The sequence below is a fragment of the Lactuca sativa genome, chromosome 2, assembly GCF_002870075.4.
Source record: "Lactuca sativa cultivar Salinas chromosome 2, Lsat_Salinas_v11, whole genome shotgun sequence".
Classification (NCBI taxonomy): domain Eukaryota; kingdom Viridiplantae; phylum Streptophyta; class Magnoliopsida; order Asterales; family Asteraceae; genus Lactuca; species Lactuca sativa.
Window position 1 is genome coordinate 196,138,337 of NC_056624.2, and position 22,338 is coordinate 196,160,674.

The 22,338-nt window shown below is 37.1% G+C and overlaps 2 protein-coding genes across 3 annotated transcripts; one reads left to right on the forward strand and one right to left on the reverse strand.

Moving 5' to 3' along the window:
• The first annotated feature begins 1,129 nt into the window (after window positions 1-1,129).
• LOC111899823 (callose synthase 3) lies at window positions 1,130-10,797 on the forward strand. Of its 2 annotated transcripts, XM_023895694.3 has the most exons (35): window positions 1,131-1,326; window positions 1,412-1,680; window positions 2,136-2,236; window positions 2,361-2,485; window positions 2,586-2,679; window positions 2,798-2,908; window positions 2,991-3,419; window positions 3,501-3,638; window positions 3,720-3,796; window positions 3,897-3,990; window positions 4,071-4,190; window positions 4,279-4,396; window positions 4,474-4,861; window positions 4,944-5,004; window positions 5,097-5,178; window positions 5,260-5,309; window positions 5,396-5,482; window positions 5,568-5,705; window positions 5,807-5,986; window positions 6,071-6,231; window positions 6,315-6,438; window positions 6,525-6,622; window positions 6,702-6,804; window positions 6,891-7,042; window positions 7,137-7,246; window positions 7,331-7,456; window positions 7,535-7,603; window positions 7,703-8,040; window positions 8,114-8,233; window positions 8,320-8,522; window positions 8,609-8,721; window positions 8,814-9,043; window positions 9,140-9,988; window positions 10,076-10,261; window positions 10,363-10,797. In XM_023895694.3, exons 2-35 carry the CDS (start codon window positions 1,479-1,481, stop codon window positions 10,609-10,611), a joined length of 5,826 nt encoding a protein of 1,941 aa, XP_023751462.2. In that variant the 5' UTR covers window positions 1,131-1,326; window positions 1,412-1,478; the 3' UTR covers window positions 10,612-10,797. The 2 variants fall into 2 exon arrangements, with proteins under 2 accessions (XP_042755319.2, XP_023751462.2); XM_042899385.2 differs by having other exon boundaries at window positions 1,130-1,326; window positions 8,814-9,988.
• A 1,749-nt stretch (window positions 10,798-12,546) lies between these two features.
• Window positions 12,547-15,474, reverse strand: LOC111899822 (DEAD-box ATP-dependent RNA helicase 41). The gene is made up of 2 exons (XM_023895693.3): window positions 15,036-15,474; window positions 12,547-14,580 (listed from the first exon to the last, which is right to left on the reverse strand). The coding sequence occupies exons 1-2, from the start codon at window positions 15,094-15,096 to the stop codon at window positions 13,025-13,027; spliced, it is 1,617 nt and encodes a 538-aa protein (XP_023751461.1). The 5' UTR covers window positions 15,097-15,474; the 3' UTR covers window positions 12,547-13,024.
• Window positions 15,475-22,338: the final 6,864 nt, after the last annotated feature.

Genomic DNA, 22,338 nt, shown 5'->3' on the forward strand with positions numbered 1-22,338 from the left:
TCTCTATATATATATATATATATATATATATATATATATATGAGAAAATAAATACTACTAGTGAAATACTATGGAAGTTTGGAAAAGAAGATAAAACCAAACTCCCAATCATCTGTATTTATGGGTAGTTTTTGCTTTTTATCGTAAAAGATAGGGGCTATTACTGAAATAATGTTAAAAAGAAATTAGATTAAAGGGTAAATTTAAAACGGCTACTTTTTAATTTTTTGTTGCTTTTTGGATGCAGGATTTTGGATTTTAGCGAATCTGACTTTTTTGCATTTCCTAGTTTCCAAAAATGCCCATGTCTCTTTCTGTTTTTACGCTCATATTAATTAAAAATATGACGAAACCACCCTTGTAAAGCAAAACCCCACAGCAATAACATCCCTGATTTAGGACCCAAAAACCCATCTCAACCACAACCAAGTTTAACACAAAATGGCCCATTAAATTGATATTTATGCCATTTTAGGAAAATTATTTTATGAAACACATCGTTATTTTAAGATAGGATACTGCTGTATATTTGTTATTTAATAAACAACACTTGAGTAACATGATAGATACTGTCTTTTATAGATTTGATTATAGCAATTTCGATATCAAATAACTTGCATATCTCTAACCAAATCTTTTAAGATTTAATCAAATGAAATATCAAAGATCAAAGATAATGTATAATTATAACATATTATTTAGATATCTTAACTATTTTAAGGGTAGACATACTTTTTTTTATTCAGTTAAAGTTTTTTTTTTAATATGTTGACAAACCTTAACCATTTATCAATATGGCTTAGTAAAAATATTTGATAACCAAAGTCAATTGAAACATCGCTCAAATAAGATGCAACCAAAAATCAAATTGAAAAAAGAATTTGTATATTTTTATAGATTAGGAAATTATATTACCTTTGGGAAGCGTAATAATGATGAAATACGTATATTTAAGTTGGTTTAAATGGAAAATACGTAAATGCTAGAGGACAACGGTGCCAAAAAATCCTCAATGGCACATATGTAATTTGTTAGAAAAACAAAGCCCATTGTCGTAGCTCACCAACAGTAAACTCCAGATTAAATATTTTATTTTTATTTTTGGCTCCATTTCTCTCTCTAGAGCGGTGCTTTCTTTCTTTCTAAGTAGCTTAAAGTTGCAGTACACACTCCCATCCCACCACCACCGTCTCTCTAATCTCACCCTTTTCTCTCTCTCCTAGGGTTTGCTACATTCGCTGAATCAAACCACAAGTAGACGAATGTAACTAGAAAACATCATTTGTTTGTGTTAATCTCTTCGTATTTTGCCGTTTTTGGGTATTTGTAAGTTTCTTTTTTTAAAAAAATAAAAAATAAATTAAATGTGTGAACTTTAAAGTTCTCGGCTTTTTGTTTGTTGATCTTGAAGTGGGTTTGAAGTTTAATGTTGGAGCACGGTTGCTGTATTTGAGTTGGTGGTTTGAGAGTGAAGAAAAATGACGTCGAGAGGTGGAGGCAGTGGTCCGTCGGATCAACCGCCGCCGCCGCAGCGGCGGATCATGCGGACACAGACAGCAGGGAATCTCGGAGAGTCGATATTTGATAGTGAGGTGGTTCCCTCGTCGTTGGTCGAGATTGCTCCTATTCTTCGTGTGGCTAATGAAGTCGAGCCTAGTAACCCCAGGGTTGCTTATCTTTGTAAGTTCTGAACCACTCCAGACACAATTGTGTAAAAACTGTTAACAATGCTATACCTGCAGTTAAGTTTACGTTGAGCTTGATTAGGAGTAGCGGAGTTTACTGTGTTTTTACTTCAATTTTGTGACCATATGCAAAATCGGAAGGGGAATTTGCTTAGAAAGACTTCGCACTTCCCTCCCTAATCTCGTCCTAGCCTCTTATGATTCTTTTTGCACCAGGGTCGTCTTTTATGTTCTCTCTATGTTCTTTTAATTGAGTTGAATCGCCAAGTGTTGTCTAGCTCTTGATAGTTTTATGCCTAATCTGATGGGTATTTGATCAATGTGGGTTAACTGTAGTGGTAATGAGTAAGAAAAACAGTTTATTTTAACTTAAAAAGTATATATTTTTTGTGAATCTGGGAAATTATAGTCTTTTAGAGAACTGATGCCATAGTCATGGTTCTTCTGCAGGTCGATTTTATGCATTTGAGAAAGCTCATAGGTTGGATCCCACTTCTAGTGGACGTGGTGTTCGTCAATTCAAAACTGCCCTTCTTCAGAGGCTTGAAAGGGTAAGTACTCTCTAATGGTGTTTTGGGTTGTTGGGAAACAACTTCACTGATGCAATGATGGCCTCAAGTTCCTTTTTCTGTTTGTCATTTCAATCAATGAAGAATCCTCTTTCATTTTGATCAGGAAAATGATCCAACCTTAATCGGGAGAATGAAGAAAAGTGATGCACGTGAAATGCAGAGTTTTTACAGACATTACTACTCAAAGTACATTCAAGCTTTGCAAAGTGCTGCTGATAAGGCAGACCGGTGAGTTTTTATAAGATGCCAAGTGGCTGTAAGCCTGTAACTGTTAAGCATCACATATTTTTCTTCTTTTTCTGTACTTAAAGTTCATATTGTTGTTCAGTGCTCAGCTTACCAAAGCATACCAAACCGCTAATGTTCTCTTTGAGGTTTTAAAAGCTGTTAATCAGACACAATCAGTGGAAGTTGATCGCGAGGTGTGTACAAATGAAAATTTCATACTTGTTTCTTGATGAATCTTTTCCTAAATTATTGTGTCTTTGTTTTCTTTTACTCTCCTGATTTATATACTCTCTTTCATGAACTGCTTCACAGATTCTGGAAACACATGATAAAGTTGCACAGAAGACAGAGATCTATCTCCCCTACAATATTCTACCTCTTGATCCTGATAGTGCCAATCAGGCTATTATGATATTCCCAGAGGTGCATTTACAACTTCCATCCATTTTTTTCTTCTGTATCATTCTCAATAATTTTCTTATAAAGCTGCTTACTTTGTTTACAGATTCAAGCTGCTGTTGTTGCTCTTCGTAACACAAGGGGTCTTCCATGGCCTAGGGAATACAAGAAGAAAAATGAAGAGGACATTCTAGATTGGCTTCAAGCTATGTTTGGGTTCCAGAAAGATAATGTGGCAAATCAACGGGAGCATCTAATTTTATTGCTTGCAAATGTTCATATTCGCCAAATTCCAAAACCTGATCAACAGCCCAAGTTGGATGAACGTGCATTGAATGAAGTGATGAAGAAACTTTTCAAGAACTACAAGAAATGGTGCAAGTATTTGGACAGAAAGAGTAGTCTTTGGTTGCCAACAATACAACAAGAAGTTCAACAGCGTAAATTGTTATACATGGGCTTATATCTTCTTATATGGGGAGAGGCTGCAAATTTGAGATTCATGCCCGAGTGCCTCTGCTACATCTATCATCATGTATGCTAATGCTTTCATTAGGAACATTTAATTTGCTTTTGGGACAATTTCCATGAATTGACACTATTTTATATTTTGTAGATGGCTTTTGAACTATATGGAATGCTAGCTGGTAATGTCAGTCCAATGACTGGTGAGAATGTGAAACCAGCTTATGGAGGAGATGAAGAGGCTTTCTTGACAAAAGTGGTTTCTCCTATTTATGATGTCATAGCACAGGTATTAATTAAAAACACTCAGTTTGCCTCATTTTTTTTTTCTTGTAATGTTTGTTGTTATCTCATGGGTGCTGTTCCACAGGAAGCTGCCTGGAGCAAAGTAGGGAAATCGAAACATTCCCAGTGGAGAAACTATGATGATCTAAATGAATATTTCTGGTAAGATTTGATAGATTTGTAGTTTGTTAGAATATTAAGATATTGTTGGTGTTATGTTTTATAATTAGTTTATTACTGAAAAACTTTTTGAGCTTTTCAGGTCAGTAGATTGTTTCCGGTTAGGGTGGCCAATGCGTGCTGATTCTGATTTTTTCTGTGGGCCCATGAAGGCCAATGAGTCTGATAAAAATGGGGTAAAGTTGTATCAATAATGCTCTTTTTATATCTTTGGATGATTATGACATAAATGCTAAATGATTGTGTGATAATTCAGGATGGAAAATCATCTGGAGGTCGAAGGGCTGCTAAAGTGAATTTTGTTGAGATACGATCATATTGGCATGTTTTTAGAAGCTTTGACAGAATGTGGAGTTTCTTTATATTATGCTTACAGGTAACTTTTATTGTAATTACAGATGTTTTTAGTTAATACTACTATTATTGTTCATTTCAAGATGGATAACAGTTTGTTCCTTTTGAAGGCTATGATTATTGTTGCTTGGAATGGCGATGGAAACCCGACCAAAATATTTGATTCTGATGTTTTTAAGAAAGTATTGAGTGTCTTTATAACTGCTTCAATATTGAAACTTGGTCAAGGTATGCAAGTGCAAATATAACATACAACAACTATATGTGATGTTATAGAGTGATTAAACCTTTTTTTTTTTTTTCAGCTGTTCTTGATGTGGTGCTAAATTGGAAGGCAAGACAAGCAATGCCCTTCTATGTGAAGCTAAGATACGTTTTGAAGGTTGTAACAGCTGCTGCATGGGTTATAGTCTTACCTGTTACTTATGCTTATACATCAAAAGATCCAGAAGGATTGGCTCAGACCATTAAAGGGTGGTTTGGGAACAGCTCAGGTTCCCCATCATTGTTCATTTTGGCTGTTGTTGCCTACTTGTCACCCAACATGCTTGCTGCTGTGTTGTTTTTGTTCCCCTTTATAAGGCGTTACCTTGAGAGTTCAGACTACAGAATTGTCATGCTCATGATGTGGTGGTCTCAGCCTCGGCTTTATGTTGGAAGGGGAATGCATGAGAGCACATTTTCTCTTTTCAAGTATGATTTTAAAAGATTAATTTGTATGCATAGTTGGTTGAGAGATACATATGATATGATGGATATTGGTTCAAAATTTCAGGTACACGACGTTTTGGATTCTGCTCATTATTACGAAGCTGGCATTCAGTTACTATTTAGAGGTTCTGTTCTCTCCTTGTATTATGATCTTGATGCGATATTTAAAAACATGTTGTCTTTTGTAAGCATTGAAAGCTATAAACTATTGTTGCAGATACAACCACTTGTGAGTCCTACAAAAGCTATCATGAGTGTTCATATCAATACCTATGCTTGGCATGAGTTCTTCCCCCAGGGTAACAATGAATGATGATTTCAAAATTTCAATTACTTTTTTCCTTTTTCTTTTCTGAAACCAACTTATGTGAATTTTGCAGCAAGGAACAATATTGGTGTGGTGGTGGCACTTTGGGCTCCAATCATTCTTGTAGGATTACATTTCTTCCTTTAGTTGTACTTGTACAGTTGTACCCTTCTCTTTTGTCTTTTTGTTAACACTTGGAATTTATACAGGTGTATTTTATGGATACCCAAATCTGGTATGCTATATTCTCTACATTATTTGGAGGTGTGTATGGTGCATTCCGTCGTCTTGGAGAGGTTTGTCAAACTTTTTGTATCTCTATTTGAAAAAGACATTTTCGTCCTTTATGTAATGATCTTAATAAGAATATACTGTTTGCAGATTCGAACTTTAGGAATGTTGAGATCACGTTTTGAGTCGTTACCTGGTGCGTTTAATGGCTGTTTAATTCCACCTGAGAAAAGCGATACAGTGAAAAAGAAAGGACTTAAAGCTACCTTATCTCGTAATTATGAAGCAGTAAGTTTATATTCCATCTGTTTGAACTGATGGATTCTGTTAGTTAGTTGTAAGTTAAGAGTTAAGAGTATGATGATGTTGTTGTTGTTATTGGGATGCAGATCTCCTCCCATAAAGGGAAAGAAGCTGCAAGATTTGCTCAGTTATGGAACAAAATCATCACAAGTTTCAGAGAGGAAGATCTTATTAATGACAGGGAGATGAACCTCTTGCTTGTTCCATATTGGGCAGACCGAGAGTTGGACCTGATACAGTGGCCTCCTTTTCTGTTAGCTAGCATGGTAATCTACTAGTACACAATCATTAACTCTTAATTTTTTTATGGGGAATGGGAATTATTTATTGTTTTTCTAATTACTATATAGATTCCTATTGCATTGGATATGGCAAAAGACAGCAATGGGAAAGATCGTGAGCTGAAAAAGAGAATCGAGAATGATAATTACATGTCTTGTGCTGTTCGTGAATGCTATGCTTCCTTCCGCAATATCATTAAGTTTTTGGTTCGTGGAAGACGAGAGCAGAAGTAAGTTCAGTTCTCACATGAAACAAGATTTTGTCATTCTGTTTTTCTTTTCCATTTAGCATAAAATCGGTTTTTCTTTTCAGGGTTATCAATGATATATTTGAGGAAGTTGACAAACATATTGATGAAGGAGATATAGTGAGAGAATTCAAAATGAGTGCTCTACCTATCCTCTATGACCACGTTGTCAAGCTTATCAATTACTTGGTATATATATATGATTTTTTGACGTAAGTTTTTATGATGTTTGAAGTAGCTAACAACACAATGCGGGGTTTGGTTGGTATTCACAGTTAACAAATAAGCAAGAGGACCGGGATCAAGTTGTAATCCTTTTCCAGGATATGCATGAAGTTGTGACAAGAGACATAATGGAAGATCAGTTTCCTAAGTAAAATTCCTTTCTCTTTCTTTCACCTTGTGTTCATTCTTATATTGTGTCTTATGTCTGTCCTTTTTTTGGTATATAGTTTGGATGGACCAGGCTATGATGCGGATGAACAGTACCAGTTATTTGCACCTGCAGGAGCAATCATGTTCCCAGCTCCAGAATCAGAAGCTTGGAAGGAGAAAGTAATTCTAAGACCTAACTCCTAACAACAAATTCATTTTTTAAAATTTGAGGTTTTTATATTGGATTCTTGATGTCTATTTTGCAGATCAATAGGTTGTACTTATTGCTTACAGTGAAGGAGTCTGCCATGGATGTGCCATCAAACTTGGAAGCTAGAAGACGAATATCCTTCTTCTCCAATTCATTGTTTATGGACATGCCATCAGCACCCAAAGTTCGCAATATGCTTTCCTTCTCGTAAGTCTTGTGTGAAAATATGAAGTTGTTATTTTTCAACTGAAGTTGATATCATATAAAGATGATAATATGTTTGTTTGTTTTTTTTGTGTAGTGTCCTCACTCCTTATTACACGGAGGAGGTGCTGTTTTCATTGCATGATTTAGAAGTCCAAAATGAGGATGGGGTGTCAATCCTCTTCTATCTACAAAAGATTTTCCCAGGTTTGTAATATATAATCAGGTGGTTAGTGCTTTGGATGTGTATGTATGTATATATATAAATCATTGACTGGTGTTGACCTACAGATGAGTGGAACAACTTTCTTGAGAGAATGGGTTGTGAAAATGAACATGACCTAAAAGGAAACAACGAGTTAGAGGATCAACTACGTCTCTGGGCTTCATACAGAGGTCAAACCTTGACCAAGACCGGTAAGTTTGACCTAATAAGTTGCCAGCATCCATTTGGTTGGACTAATGACTAATCTAATTCTCCATAATGTATGACAGTTCGGGGAATGATGTATTATCGTAAAGCCTTGGAGCTTCAGGCTTTCCTTGATATGGCTAAAGATGATGGTATGTATGCTATTTTGATTTTCAACCATGAAAAATGCAACGTTTTAAGTTAACATTAGATAATTCAGTTTGGTGTTGATGTTGTTGTTTGATATTCAGATCTGATGGAAGGGTACAAGGCGATTGAATTGAATGAAGATCAGATGAAGGGAGAAAGGTCATTGTGGGCCCAGTGCCAAGCTGTAGCTGATATGAAGTTTACATATGTGGTGTCATGCCAACAATATGGTATTCAAAAGCGATCTGGGGATGCTCGTGCACAGAATGTCCTGAGGCTCATGACAGAGTATCCATCTCTGCGTGTAGCATACATTGATGAGGTTGAGGAGCCGAGTAAAGACACAACTAAAAAAATAAACAACAAGGTTTATTACTCTGCTTTAGTCAAAGCCATGCCAAATTCTAATGCTTCCGAAACAGGCCAAAACTTGGATCAGGTAAAACACTAACACTTTTTTTCTGTTCAATTTTATTTGTAAAAAAATTAATAAATGTGATCTGAATGTGCAGGTTATTTATAGGATAAAATTGCCTGGACCTGCAATATTGGGAGAAGGAAAGCCTGAGAATCAGAATCATGCTATCATCTTCACACGTGGAGAGGGCTTGCAGACAATTGACATGAACCAGGTATGCATGCATTGCCATCAAACTTTTACTTTATATTTCCTTTATGTGAATATAAAATTATAAATAAAAGAATCTTTCTTTTGTAGGACAATTACATGGAAGAGGCCTTAAAAATGAGGAACTTGCTCCAAGAATTTTTGAAAAAACATGACGATGTGAGGTACCCTACAATATTGGGACTGAGGGAGCATATTTTCACTGGCAGTGTTTCTTCTCTTGCATGGTTCATGTCTAATCAGGAAACAAGTTTTGTAACAATTGGTCAGAGATTGTTAGCCAACCCTTTGAAGTAAGTTCTATCTAAAATCCTCAAACCCTAAATAAATCTCTCCTTTTGCACCTACCCTAATTTTACACTTTGACTCCTCCCTCCAGAGTTCGTTTTCACTATGGTCATCCAGATGTTTTCGATAGACTCTTTCACCTTACAAGAGGAGGTGTCAGCAAAGCCTCAAAGATCATAAACCTAAGCGAGGACATTTTTGCTGGTATTTTCAAACTCAACATTATCTCTTCTTACACCAATTGTTTTTCTTAAACTCACCTCATTTCTCTTTCTTGCTTTTGTATGTATATACAGGTTTCAATTCTACACTTCGTGAAGGAAATGTGACACATCATGAATACATACAAGTTGGTAAAGGAAGAGATGTGGGTCTAAATCAAATCTCTTTATTCGAAGCCAAAATTGCTAACGGAAATGGGGAACAAACTCTTAGCCGTGACCTATATCGACTCGGACACCGATTCGACTTTTTCAGAATGTTATCATGTTACTTCACCACAATCGGTTTCTACTTTAGTACCTTGGTAATTAAACCAACTCAAAAATTTGTCATTTCATATTTTATATTTTACATTTCTTTGAAGCTAAAAATTCATCCACACTTTCCTCTTTGCTTTCAGATAACCGTATTGACTGTGTATGTGTTCCTTTACGGGCGTCTGTATATGGTTCTTAGTGGGCTAGAGAAAGGTCTTGCTTCCCAACCTGCCCTTCGCCACAATAAACCACTTCAAGTGGCTCTTGCTTCACAATCCTTTGTGCAAATCGGATTCCTAATGGCCTTACCTATGATGATGGAAATTGGTCTAGAAAGAGGTTTCCGGACTGCATTAAGTGAATTCATTCTCATGCAACTACAACTTGCCCCGGTTTTCTTCACCTTCTCACTTGGAACAAAAACTCACTACTATGGTAGAACACTGCTTCATGGAGGTGCAAAGTACAGGGCAACAGGGCGTGGGTTTGTTGTGTTTCACGCAAAATTTGCTGAAAACTATCGGCTTTATTCCCGTAGTCATTTCGTGAAAGGAATCGAGCTTATGATCTTGCTTCTTGTTTACCAAATATTTGGTGAGTCATATAGAGGAGCTGTTGCTTATCTGTTGATCACCATTTCGATATGGTTCATGGTTGGGACTTGGCTGTTTGCTCCGTTTCTGTTCAATCCCTCGGGTTTTGAGTGGCAGAAGATTGTTGATGATTGGTCGGATTGGAATAAGTGGATTAGCAACCAGGGTGGAATTGGAGTCCCCCCTGAGAAGAGTTGGGAATCATGGTGGGAGGAAGAACAGGAACACTTGAGATATTCTGGAAAACGTGGTGTTATAGTTGAGATACTGTTGGCATTACGTTTTTTCATTTATCAGTATGGGCTTGTTTATCATTTGAGTATGACAAAGCATCAGAAGAGTGTCCTGGTTTATGGCATATCATGGGTCGTCATTTTTGCAATTTTGTTGGTGGTAAAGGTATGAAAAAAAAATATACTATAAAATATAGTTTTGGATGTGGGTATTTTAGGTATTTGAGAATGAATATTTGAATCTTGATCGCAGGCTATATCGTTTGGGCGGATGAAATTCAGTGCAAAATTCCAACTTGTTTTCCGGCTAATCAAAGGGGCGATCTTCATTATGTTTGTGTCAATTCTTGTGATCCTGATTGCACTTCCTCATATGACACTGCAAGACATTGTTGTGTGCATTCTTGCCTTTATGCCTACTGGATGGGGATTACTACTGGTCAGTAAAAATACTTGATTTATCATATATATATATGAACAAAATGATGATGATGATGATGATGATGATGATGAAATGTGTTTGTTTGATTTTGATGACAGATTGCACAGGCGTGTAAACCGGTGGTGAAAACAGCTGGATTCTGGGGATCAGTGAGGACACTTGCACGTGGATATGAGATAGTGATGGGTCTGCTTCTGTTCACACCGGTTGCATTTCTTGCATGGTTTCCGTTTGTTTCAGAGTTCCAAACACGTATGCTCTTCAATCAAGCCTTCAGTAGAGGTCTGCAGATATCTCGTATTCTTGGTGGCCATAGGAAAGATCGATCAGCTAGGAACAAAGAGTAGTAGTAGTAACCTACAAATGCAACATCATGAGGTCTCTTTGTGCTGCTGTGTTTTGTTTTTTTTGGGTAGCTAGTTCTTTGTAATTGTGCATTCAGCATTGAACCACTGCTAATTCTGTCATCACTTGGAGAATGCGGAATTGTTAATGTATCATTTTAATTTAAAAATGCATGTTGAGTTTTCGTATTTTCATGAATGCTACTCGTCATATTTGCAAGAACATAGATTTGCTCTGAAAGGAAAAGAATAAAGACTAAAGGGAGAGCTCTATGTGCTGCCTAGTGGCTATGATGTAGAGAATGTGGGACCTTTATTGGGTTGCATTTGTTAAAAATATTAATAAAGAACAAAATTTTTGATAATAATCAAATAAATTCTAGATAGAACAAAATTTAAATGATTGTACAATACCAAAAACAAATATAGAAACAATATACAAAAGAGGAACCTTATTACTTTTAAAGTTACTCTATCAAAATGACGGAGCAAACTGTCTATTGTTCAAAATCAACAAAATTTAAATCATTGTTCAAAATCAACAAAATTTAAATCATGAGTAAATTACAAGAATCGTCTATCATGCAACTGTTAAACTGTATGTTTAGTCCATATTTTTCAATAATTAACGCAGATTGTCTCTTATATCGTAAAAATGTGCATGCTTTGTCCCTAAAAATGTTTACCAGACTTAAAATGTCTATTTTACCCTTATCTATTTATTGTTGATTTATTTTTGAATTGTTTATTTATTAACCTTATTAAGTTATAACCCGTGTACTACACAAAACAACTTAAGATAGTATGAATGATAACATTATAATTTAAAAGTACAATGGTATAATAAGGAGACTTTTATCTTTCATTTACGCAAACTGCAAAGGCGTCACAAGGGCCGAGACCGATGTCAATTGTTTGGTTATTTTTCATACAAGCTAAGAAATTATTTTAACATTTAGTGGTAAATCTTTGTTTTCAAAAGCAAAAAGATAACAGGATCTTAGCCATCAAAAAAAGGTAAATCTTTGAGGATCCATACAAAGAATAAAATACTTAAAATTTTATTTTGATGAATAACTTTAATGTAAGATATTTCGTTTCAATATTATTTAAGACTGCAAGATTCTCAAAATGGTATGTAATCTAAACACTGTGTGAGTGTATACCGCGTGTGTAAATATGATTCTCAAAATATATTATCAAGAATTATTGCATGTGTTTTTACAGAAAACGATGATTGACAACCATTAAAAAAGATTCTTATCAGGACAAGAAAACAAAAGATTGTCAAAAATAGAAAATTCTATGTCGTCCAATTATGCATATGACACTATTTCAAGATTCAAATCATGACAAGAAGACAAAAAGATAGCCAAAAGAAGAAATTTCTATGTTGGCTAGTTATGACAAAAGAAAATTATTAAAGAAAAGATTGAAATTATTCAAGAAAAAAGACCCGGTAAACATCCGATTATCAATATCAAGGTCATGATCTTCTATAAATTGAGCTGAAGTTATAGACATTCGAAAAAAATTATATTTCTCTCAAATATATAGTTTATGTATAAGAAACCCTCTACAAATTTCTTTATCTACTTTGCGTAGCTCAAAATCTCTAGATTTTCAAATCTATCATTTCTCCAAATGCTTAGGTTTCTTTATCTACTTTGCGTTGCTCAAAATCTCTATATTTTCAAATCATCATTTCTCCAAATGCTTTTATCGACTCTTCTTCAAGTTTAATAAAGAAAGATACTCTTCAAGTACTTTATTCAATTCGTTATGCAATTATTTTCTTGAATTTATTTCTCCTTTAAATTTGTTTTGTTTATAACCATGTTCCGCATTATGGACATAGCCTAGACAATAAAGTTATGCTATAGCATTTGTAGTTGTGTTTTGTTAGATTAATTGTATAGATAATATAAACATCGTATGGGATTTGAAAACAAAAGTACTTTCAAGACAAAATGAATCAACTGATTTACAAGTTTAAAATTTAGTCGTAAATAGAACAAAAGATTAAAATGGGATTTTCATCTTCAAATCAACTAAGTAACAATCATCTTCAAATCGTAAGTCCCATCCCATCTTTTTAAAATGCTTCTCAAACTCTCAATCATCCTTAGAGGGTCATGTCCTAGCTGTAGTGGAAGTCGCTGTAGAAACATTAAAATCTTCAATGCACGACTCAGGTCAATAACCACATTTGAAAATACACGTCTTAATTCGCAAAAATGATCCATGTGGTTTGCTAATTTCTTTGGCCCTTACCTTTTTCATATACATGTCACTGCTCTTCAGACATGTCAGCTTCTCATATGAACTCAGAAGCTATGTTGCTCAAAATTTGTTGAAATCAATTTTGATTCAACAACTGATCTGAACAAAACAACAGAGACAAAAGTAAAACAGTTTACCAAACAGGCTTTCTTTTTCTATTGTCTCTGTTGTCTTTGGGGGCTGCCATTGCCAAGTATCTTGAATTGCTAATCTCCCGAGGTATCACAGCTCCAGATGCTTTCAGGATTCCAATCAACTCTGGAAACAGCTTCTTATTCTCCTCGTTAACAAACACAATTGAATTACCTTCCACTCCCATTCTTGATGCCCTACCAATCTGATGAACATACTCCTTAATGGAATTCGGCATGTCAAACACAATCACTTGTCTCACATGCAAAAGATCAATCCCTCTCCCCAATATTCCAGTTGCCACAATAACCTCAACCTCTCCTAATAAAAAAGAATTCAAAATTTCTCTCCTTTCTTTCATGCTCTTCTCTCCATGAATAGCCAAAGCTTTTAACCCTGTGGTGACACTTATACCCTCAGAAAGAAGATCTGCCCCAAGCCTTGAACCCACAAACACTATCACAGGTGGCTTAAAATGCTGTGAGCTGGCAAATATATCAAAAAGCTTTTGCTTCTTTCTTTTTGACTCAACCCATATAGCCACCTGTTTCACAGCTTGATTTGGCTTGTTTAGCTTTCCAACAGTGATCACATTCATCTCTTTTGCTAATGATCTTCCCATCTTCTCCACTTCAACTGGAACAGTTGCAGAGTATAGTAACACTTGAGGTTGAGATAGAGCCCTGTAAATCTGCATCACCTGTTCACGGAAACCTCTTTGGAGCATGCAGTCAACTTCATCTATAACTAACATTGATACAGTGTCGAGTTCAATGTCATATTTAGTTAAAAGATCAATAAGCCTGCCAGGTGTCCCAACAATCATTTCTACTCCACCCTGTATACGATGGATCTGTTTAGGCATTGCATCACCACCTACCACTAATGCTGTTTTAAAAGGCAAACCTTTTCCAAGTATCTTAGCTTGTTCTTCAACTTGTATGGAAAGCTCCCTAGTTGGTGTCAACACCATCACTAATGGCTTTTTCTCTTCTTTTCTGAAATTTGCACAGAAAGAGATTGTGGGAATCAAATAAGATGCGGTTTTTCCTGAACCAGTCTCGGCTGAAACAAGCAGGCTTTGACCCTTTAAGGCAGCAGGAATTGCTTGCATTTGAACAGGTGTTGGGATTTCATACCCTGCAGATTCGATGTTTTGCAGGAGCTTCTGAGGAAGATTACAGTGAGAAAAAGACAACACTGGAGGTGGAACACAACTACCCTTTACAATAATCTCAAATTTAAGTCTAATCGATTCCATTTGGTTGGTGGTTAATGAGTGAGACTCTGGTTTACCTTTTTCATTACCATCTCTAACATAAAAGCATTCATCGCTTGTGGGTAATCTTATGGTAGGAGGCGTGAGACTAGTAGGCAACTTGGGTTCTTTGATTTTAAGTAAGAGCTTCTGCTTACATTCAAGGCTGCATATATCATCATCAGTCTCGTCACATATGTATTCCCCATATCGTCCGCATTCTATGCACAGAGGCTCTCCTGGTAAAGCTTCTCTTTGTTGAGCACTATATTTCTTCACATCATCAGCTGCAGGAGACACTAAGAAAAAACCCAAAATAAATGAGTTTAGCAGAAATTCTAGGAGAACAAAGTATAAGGTATACAGTGGTTAACAACTTTAAAATTGGATATGCAATTTTAGGGTGAAAATGCATTGAAACTTCGATACGCTTCACACATCAGAGAATGTTGGTCCATTTTTTGATAGAATGCAAATCAACTTTATATTTAGAACTTGGGAGTTCCAGGTTTTACATGAAAAATCATATCCTTTTCCAAGGTGCATAAGAGTGACAACTGACACTATGTTCTCATAATACTGAATTTTCAACATAATCATTAGACATTAGGAAAAATTGATTGGGCATCTAGTTGTCTGGATTTGTGGACTCAATAGTACGTTGATCAACGAACAAGGTACAATCTTACCTTGAATCCAATGAACTATACTGAAAAAAACAGCGAGTTCAATGAGAATTGGTAAAAGCCCATACCTGAAGTTTCTACAGGATCTTGCGCTGTTAACATTCTTTGATCCTCATTTCCGCTCTTCATGACAATATTCCGAAGCAATTAAGCGCGAATTACTAGAACATCCGTGATTAAAAGGAGCACTTAGGTCATAGCTGCCGTAAGCAAATTCAGCAACCAATGATTGAAATTCTCTAGCAAACGGGGATAGAGAACACCGGAGATTTTCAAAGTATTGAAATGAGATCGAAATCCAGGAAGAACAACGCTGGCAGTAGAACAAATTTAAGATGTGTATGGACCCTAAAAAAATTGAATTTGCAAATCATGATTTTAGGGACGAAACCTATGGACAAATTACTACTCTTTACACCAATTAACATAGATACTCCCTTATCTTTTAGAAGTTTTTATATATAGCCTCTCAACTATGCTTCTCTTCAAATAAGTTCAATCTTGGTTCTGAAGAATTCACCACGACATGTGATCTTGGAATGTTATTTAGAGATCTCCAGTGTTGAAAAAAAATAAAAATAAAAAATAAAAAAATAAAAAAATTGATAACAATCTTTTTCAGGCCTATTTTCCTCCAAATCATTAGCTTTCCAAAAATAACTTTGGAAACAATATAATGCTGGGTGTTGATTCTTCCGCTTAATATTTTATGAACAAAATTACAAAAATGGTTCCTATGCTATGTAAAATTTTGGGTTTTTAGTACAAACCCCAAGTTTTTTGTATTCATGGTCTTTTTTTGAGTGATTTGTATGTAAAAATAGTCCTTCCGAAAATTGAAATGACTATAATATCCTTGGGATATTTATTTTTCATTTTTATTTCATTTTTTTTAAATTTAATATTTATTTATTTATTTTAACAATTAAGAAAAATAATAGATGACCTCTCTCTCTCTCTCTCTCTCTCTCTCTCTCTCTCTCTCCTTCATTTGTTTTTCTTCTCCACCTCTCTAAAAAAACATTCAACAAACACTTGATCGGTTCCTTTCTACCCCCCAACAATTGTAAGAACATCAAACCCCTACACAATCCACAAAGCTTGAAGAACATAAACTGTTGCAGATGTTGGATCCAACTCTCAAGAATTTGTTCTTGATTCATCTAAAAAGAAGAACAGATCTGTAATAGAGATTATCCCTTCAAAACTTGAATCCATCTTCTTCACCTGTAAGAACCCGTTTAATAGAATCCTCCATCGATTGAAGGCTCAAAGCAAACACCTTGAGAAAGCAAGGGGTAGGTGAAACGAGCGTCTAGGTCGGTTCCAAAAAGAACCTTAGACTGCTGGTTGTTGGACATCAAATAGGCGACGACGATTAAGGTGGTGGCGGCGAGGATTCTGGTCCAGATTTGGGTGGCAGTGAAGCACAAATGTAAGGATCAAGATGGGATTGGTCGGAGTTTGGAGACAATTGTGTTGATGTTTTCAGTTGCAATTGTTAGTTTCTTGAGAGATGGAGATGGACATATTATGTTGTACCCGGTGGGGGGGGGGGGGGGGGCGGGGTGGTCGTGTAGGGTTGTTTTCTGGTGGGTCAATGTAACACCGAAATTTTCAAAACAAAATTTTCATTTAAAATCGTTTATCTCTTTAACACTTTTCATAAAAATCTCCTTTTTTGTTTAGATTACAATACATGACTCTTTTGTTCAATCAATTAATAAACCAGGATCCTCTAAACAAACGCTTCCTCTGTGGACCTTCCGGTTCTAACTCTGATATACACACAACATAAATCACGTAGAAATAATGCAGTGCCACACATCGCATAGATAGCATACAATAACTCTGTCACATAACTATGTTACCACTCTAGGTAAAGTATAGTGAGAAGACTCGCATGGAAAGCAAAAAGCAGATATCCTCACACTTGAATCTCGAACTCGCCACCGCCTAACACATAAGGCAAATATCTCTAATTAACACTTGAAGTCTCAACTCTAATTAAACCGGCGATTACACTTTCCCCTCTCTAATCAGATAGTGGGTAAAAGACCATTTTACCCCTCCATGGTCTCTATTACCTATGTTAACCAAACCCTAAAGTCACACAAAAGTCAACTGTCAACCTTGACCAGACTCGTCGAGTGCACCAATGTGACTCGGCGAGTCCACGCATGCCCCTCACACTCATGGTCTTCACTTGACTCACTGAGTCAACCCTCCACTCATCAAATCAACACTGATCGCGAATCGCGGGACAACTCGTCCCAACTCACCGAGTCCAGATTTGGACCAAGTCCTCTAGTTCCCTTCCGACTCACTGAGTCGTTCCTCAACTCAGCGAGTCACCATGTAACATCCCCCTCTGGCACGTATCACAATATTGTCCGCTTTGGGCCACTCGGCACGAGGACTTCCCAGGGGGTCACCCATCCTGGTACTACTCCCGCCCGAGTACGCTTAACTGCAGAGTTCTTATGGGATCTGTTGCCGTCACGGCTTTAAAACGCGTTGTGATAAGGAAGGTATCCACACCCCTTATATGGAGATGTTTCGTTCTCCTTCCAAGCCGATGTGAGATCAGATCTAACCCACTTTCACCCCCCCCCCCATTATAGGGTTCGACGTCCCTGTCGAACACATCGACCCGTGCCCTGGCTCTGATACCATTTGTAACATCCCCCTCTGGCACGTATCACAATATTGTCCGCTTTGGGCCACTCGGCACGAGGACTTCCTAAGGGGTACCCATCCTGGTACTACTCCCGCCCGAGCACGCTTAACTGCAGATTTCTTATGGGATCTGTTGCCGTCACGGCTTTAAAACGCGTTGTGATAAAGAAGGTATCCACACCCCTTATATGGAGATGTTTCGTTCTCCTTCCTAGCCGATGTGGGATCAGATTTAACCCACTTTGGTAACGCCCGAGTTTCAGGGCTAAGCATTTTTGTCAATGTAATAGTCTAGGTCGAATCTTGTAACTCTTTTTGAAGTAATAAAGATGAAATATTTGAGTATTATGTGAATTATGTGTGTTTATGTGTTTATTATTTAATTATAATTGTATAATTAATAAAGAATAAAAATGAGCGTCAAAATTAAAGTGTGAGATAATCCCGATATCTCTACATAAAGTTGTAGAATATGTCTCAAGGTTTCCGTACATATAAAGAACGCCGAAATCCGAGTTATAACGAAGAAGTTATGACCCGTCGAAGTTTCGCGACAGAACCGACATGATACCGGAAAACGTAAAAAGTGAATTTACGATAGAGCGAGACTTAGCCTTAGCGATCTAAACAAAAGTCGTAGAATATGTTAAACTAAGAACATCGATAAAAAGAACGCCCAAATCTGACTTCGTATGAAGAAGTTATGATTTTTCGAAGTTTCAGAATAGCAGTGTACAACCCGAAATTCGAATATTAGATCGAGAGGTTTTTAGCCGACACGACCTAAACGAGAATCGAAGATCTCGTTGAGAGTAGCATAACGAGAAAAAGATGGGCAAAAACGGATGTCGGATGAAGAAGTTATGAGGATTTAACGGACCAATCGTGTCCCGGCCCGTTAATAATATAAAATTTAAAATCGAGCCAAAATTAGCCGACGAAGTCTAAACGAAAGTTGTAGAGTACGTTCCCACCTTCGCGTGGATATAAAGAACGTCGAAATCGGAGGTCGTAGGCGAAAGTTACGATTTTTTAAAGTTGAAGTATGAAAATGCGAAACCTGGTGCGAGACTGATGACGTGGCACGTTGTGGGCCGTCCGATGATGGTCTCAGATCTCGCTTCGGATCATGCCACGTAGTCCTCGCATACGCCCCGCGTCCGAAGCCAGTACGCCCCGCGTACCCTCGCCCTTATCTCTTCCGGAGTGCAAGCCAGCTGGTCCGAGGTGGCGCTCTTATCCGATGGTTACGCCCCGCGTAGGTCCGAGGTACGCCCAGCGTACCGAGGCCTCGCAAGGCTATAAAAGGGGGCCGAGATTTCTTCATTTTTCACACCTTTTTCACTTCTCTCTCTACAACCCCAAACCACCCCTAAGCCCTAGATGAAACCCCTAGCACCCTAGGGAAGCCCCGAGGCTCCCGGAGTCCCGAGAAAAAGGAGTCTTTCGGTTTCGAAACGCTGCTCCAGTTAAGTCCCGGTTTTTCGATAAAATTCGTTGTAAGTGTGCTACGCTTACGCAATTTTTAATATAGCTTTCAAATAATTATAGGAATGTTATTAGGTCCTTAAAATAATTATTTGAGCTATTATCGAGTATTATTAACACTTAATAATACTCGGACTAATTAATTTGTCGCGGTTATCGTTAAACTAAACCCTAGTGGTATCAATACTAGGTTTTATCGAAGGAATATCATTTTGAGAGTATCGAAGCGTTGTCCGAGTGCTGAGTCACCACCCAATCAGGTGAGTGCATAGTTACTTTCAGCTTACACATAGATATGAAGTATTTTATATAAATTACGTGCTATGTGTGCATATTATCTGAATACTTGCTATCTATGCTGGATGAACATTTTTATACATGTTTTCAATGATTTAAACTGTATATGTATTTTATATCTACGAAAATGTTGGGGTAAAACATGGGTAGATGTAATAGGTGATGTGTGATAAAATGATGAGAGGCCTCGATGTTGATGTTGTTGATTCTGTCATCTAGCGGAGTATGGATGACGACCACGAACTCTTCTAGACAGTCCAGTGGAACACTAGCAGGCTCGCAACCTGTAGGTGTTTGTGAACGATGTGTTCACCGGTGTACTCCATCCCCCACATGGTTGCCTTTAGGACATTTATTGCTGAGGAATCCCCTTAGCAGTAGTGTCCGTCCCGATGATGATCCTTAGGCTAGGTCCCTTATGATAGGTGTTTAGGGACGTAAAGTGAGGATAACGGGAACGGGTAATCGGATTATTGTTGATTGATGAAATTAATAAACTTATTTATTGTGGGTTGAAAACTCTATGTGCTCACCAGGCTCCCAAGCCTGACCCACTCAGTTTTATGTATTACAGGTAGTGGCGCATGAGCATAGATGTGATGTTTTGGACGAGGGATTACGGATATAGGCCTGTAGATATGAAATAATGTAGTAAGGCTTATATTGTACTGTTTATGCTTTTGATCTATACGAACATGACATCCCAAGTCTTTTAATGAAATACATTTCTATGGAAATGCTTATGATAAATCTTTATCATATTTTGTTTTGGGACAAATTCCGCAACACTTTCATTTAAAATGTAACTCTGATTTTTAAACAAAGCATAAACAAACTGGTCTTTTCTGGCCGTGATTTTGGGGATGTCACACACCAACTGTGTGATTATCGGAAAAACCCTAGCCCTACTCGTTGAGTCTGCCCTTGGACTCGACGAGTTCATGCCATGCTCAAACTGAAATGACCTCCTGAGGTCAGATCCGTTCCTCCAATCTATAAATCTGGCCTTCCCAAGCATGATAATCATGAAAAGTCCCGATCTTGGTGCACATGCAAGGGCTCAAGAACTCTATTCGAAGAAATGACCCCTAATATGACATCCTAGTCTCATTCCTTCCATTAATACACATAAAGCTCAGAGGGTTAAGGTCTCTGGACCTCTTTGGATCCAGATCCAAAGCCTTAACACAAGAAGGGGCCAAATGTTCACCAAATCTAGTCTCTAATGGGTCTAGAAAACCCTAACTCCAAAAATAATCACCAAAAGTGAAGAAGGGTCGAATCAATACCTCAAGAATGATGTCTCTGGCTCTGAACTTTACATAATAGCACCCTCTTCATCCCCCTCTTGCCCTGGTCACATTCTTCATGCAATAACACTAACACAAGGATCAAAAATGGCCTCTTCTCCCTCATAAATGCTCTAGCTCTCTTAGGGTTTCTCTCTGGGGTTTGGTAGCCTCAATTGACAGCCATAAGGGCCTTTAAATAGGTCCCAAACCCACGAAATTATGGTTTCATTAAACAGCGTGGACTCGCCGAGTCCTCCCATGAACACGCCGAGTCCAGTCATTAACCCGGATAAGAATTCGCGACCCTACTCGGCGAGTCTAAGCACCAACTCGCCGAGTCCCTCCACAAACCCCAAAATAAATGAATAAAATAATATACCTGGGGACCCGGATGTTACAGTCAAACGTGTACTCCTTGAAAGAAACAAATCCGCATCTTGGTGGGGTTTTGTTGAGCAAATGGATTTGGGGTTGCGACAACTTGACAGATCGACAACCTTCACCCTTCATCGCAACAAACCACCATCTTCATAAGCTCTATCACCAGCCTTCATCTTCACATCAGAGAGAGAGAGAGAGAGAGAGAGAGAGAAAGAGGTGGGCCTCTATTATTTTTTAATTGTTAAAATAAATAAATAAATATTAAATTTATAAAAAAATGAAAGAAAAATGAAAAATAAACACCCCAAGGGTATTATAGTCATTTTAATTTTCGGAGGGACTATTTTTACATACAAACCACTCCAAAAGGACCATGAATCCAAAAAACTCGGGGTTTAGACTAAAACCCCGAAAATTTGCATACCATAATGACCATTTTTGCAGTTTTATCTATTTTATGTATAGATTATTATACCCTTCCATTAATTTTAATTTTAATTGATGAAACTGCAAAATTGGTCCTTGTGGTTATACAAAAACTATGGATAAAGTCCAAAAAGTTTCCGACTTGCATAAAAGGTCCAAAATCAAGTATTTTTCGTGGTTTCGGTCCCTAGTAAAGTTGAAATGATAATTTTGCCCTTCTATGTTTCTTTTTTGCATTTTTACATTTATTCTAATAATTTGCTCATTTAAAAATAAAAGAAAAACAAAATAACGGCCCACCCACCACAATGGTACCCTCTCTCTCACACACACACTCACCGGAAAACCTTTAAAACCCACTTCTCATCCATCGTCTTCTTCCCCTTCCATTGTAAGTCAAACACACACACACACAACTGTAACTCAACAAAAAAAAACACACACACATATAACTCAAACACATACCAAAACATCACCGGTAAATTCGTCGATTATGGATCCTCCCCACCCAGTAAATTTTTTCTCAGTTGTTGACATAAGTTTTGAAATATCCCCGATTCTTATTTGATTTTGTTAACCGGTAAAAGCAATATTACATTGATAATCAATTAAATTAAACCACCATTACCCCCATCGATGGATGTACTTCATGAAATCAAATACGATCGAAATCTTTCAAGATCGAACCTTTCTGAGAGCATCTCCATCGAAACCATTGGAGACCTTCAAATCGAAAACTAGTATCATTCCATCAATCATCTAAATTTGATTACCAGAGCACAACCGATATGCCTAAAATCTATGATTA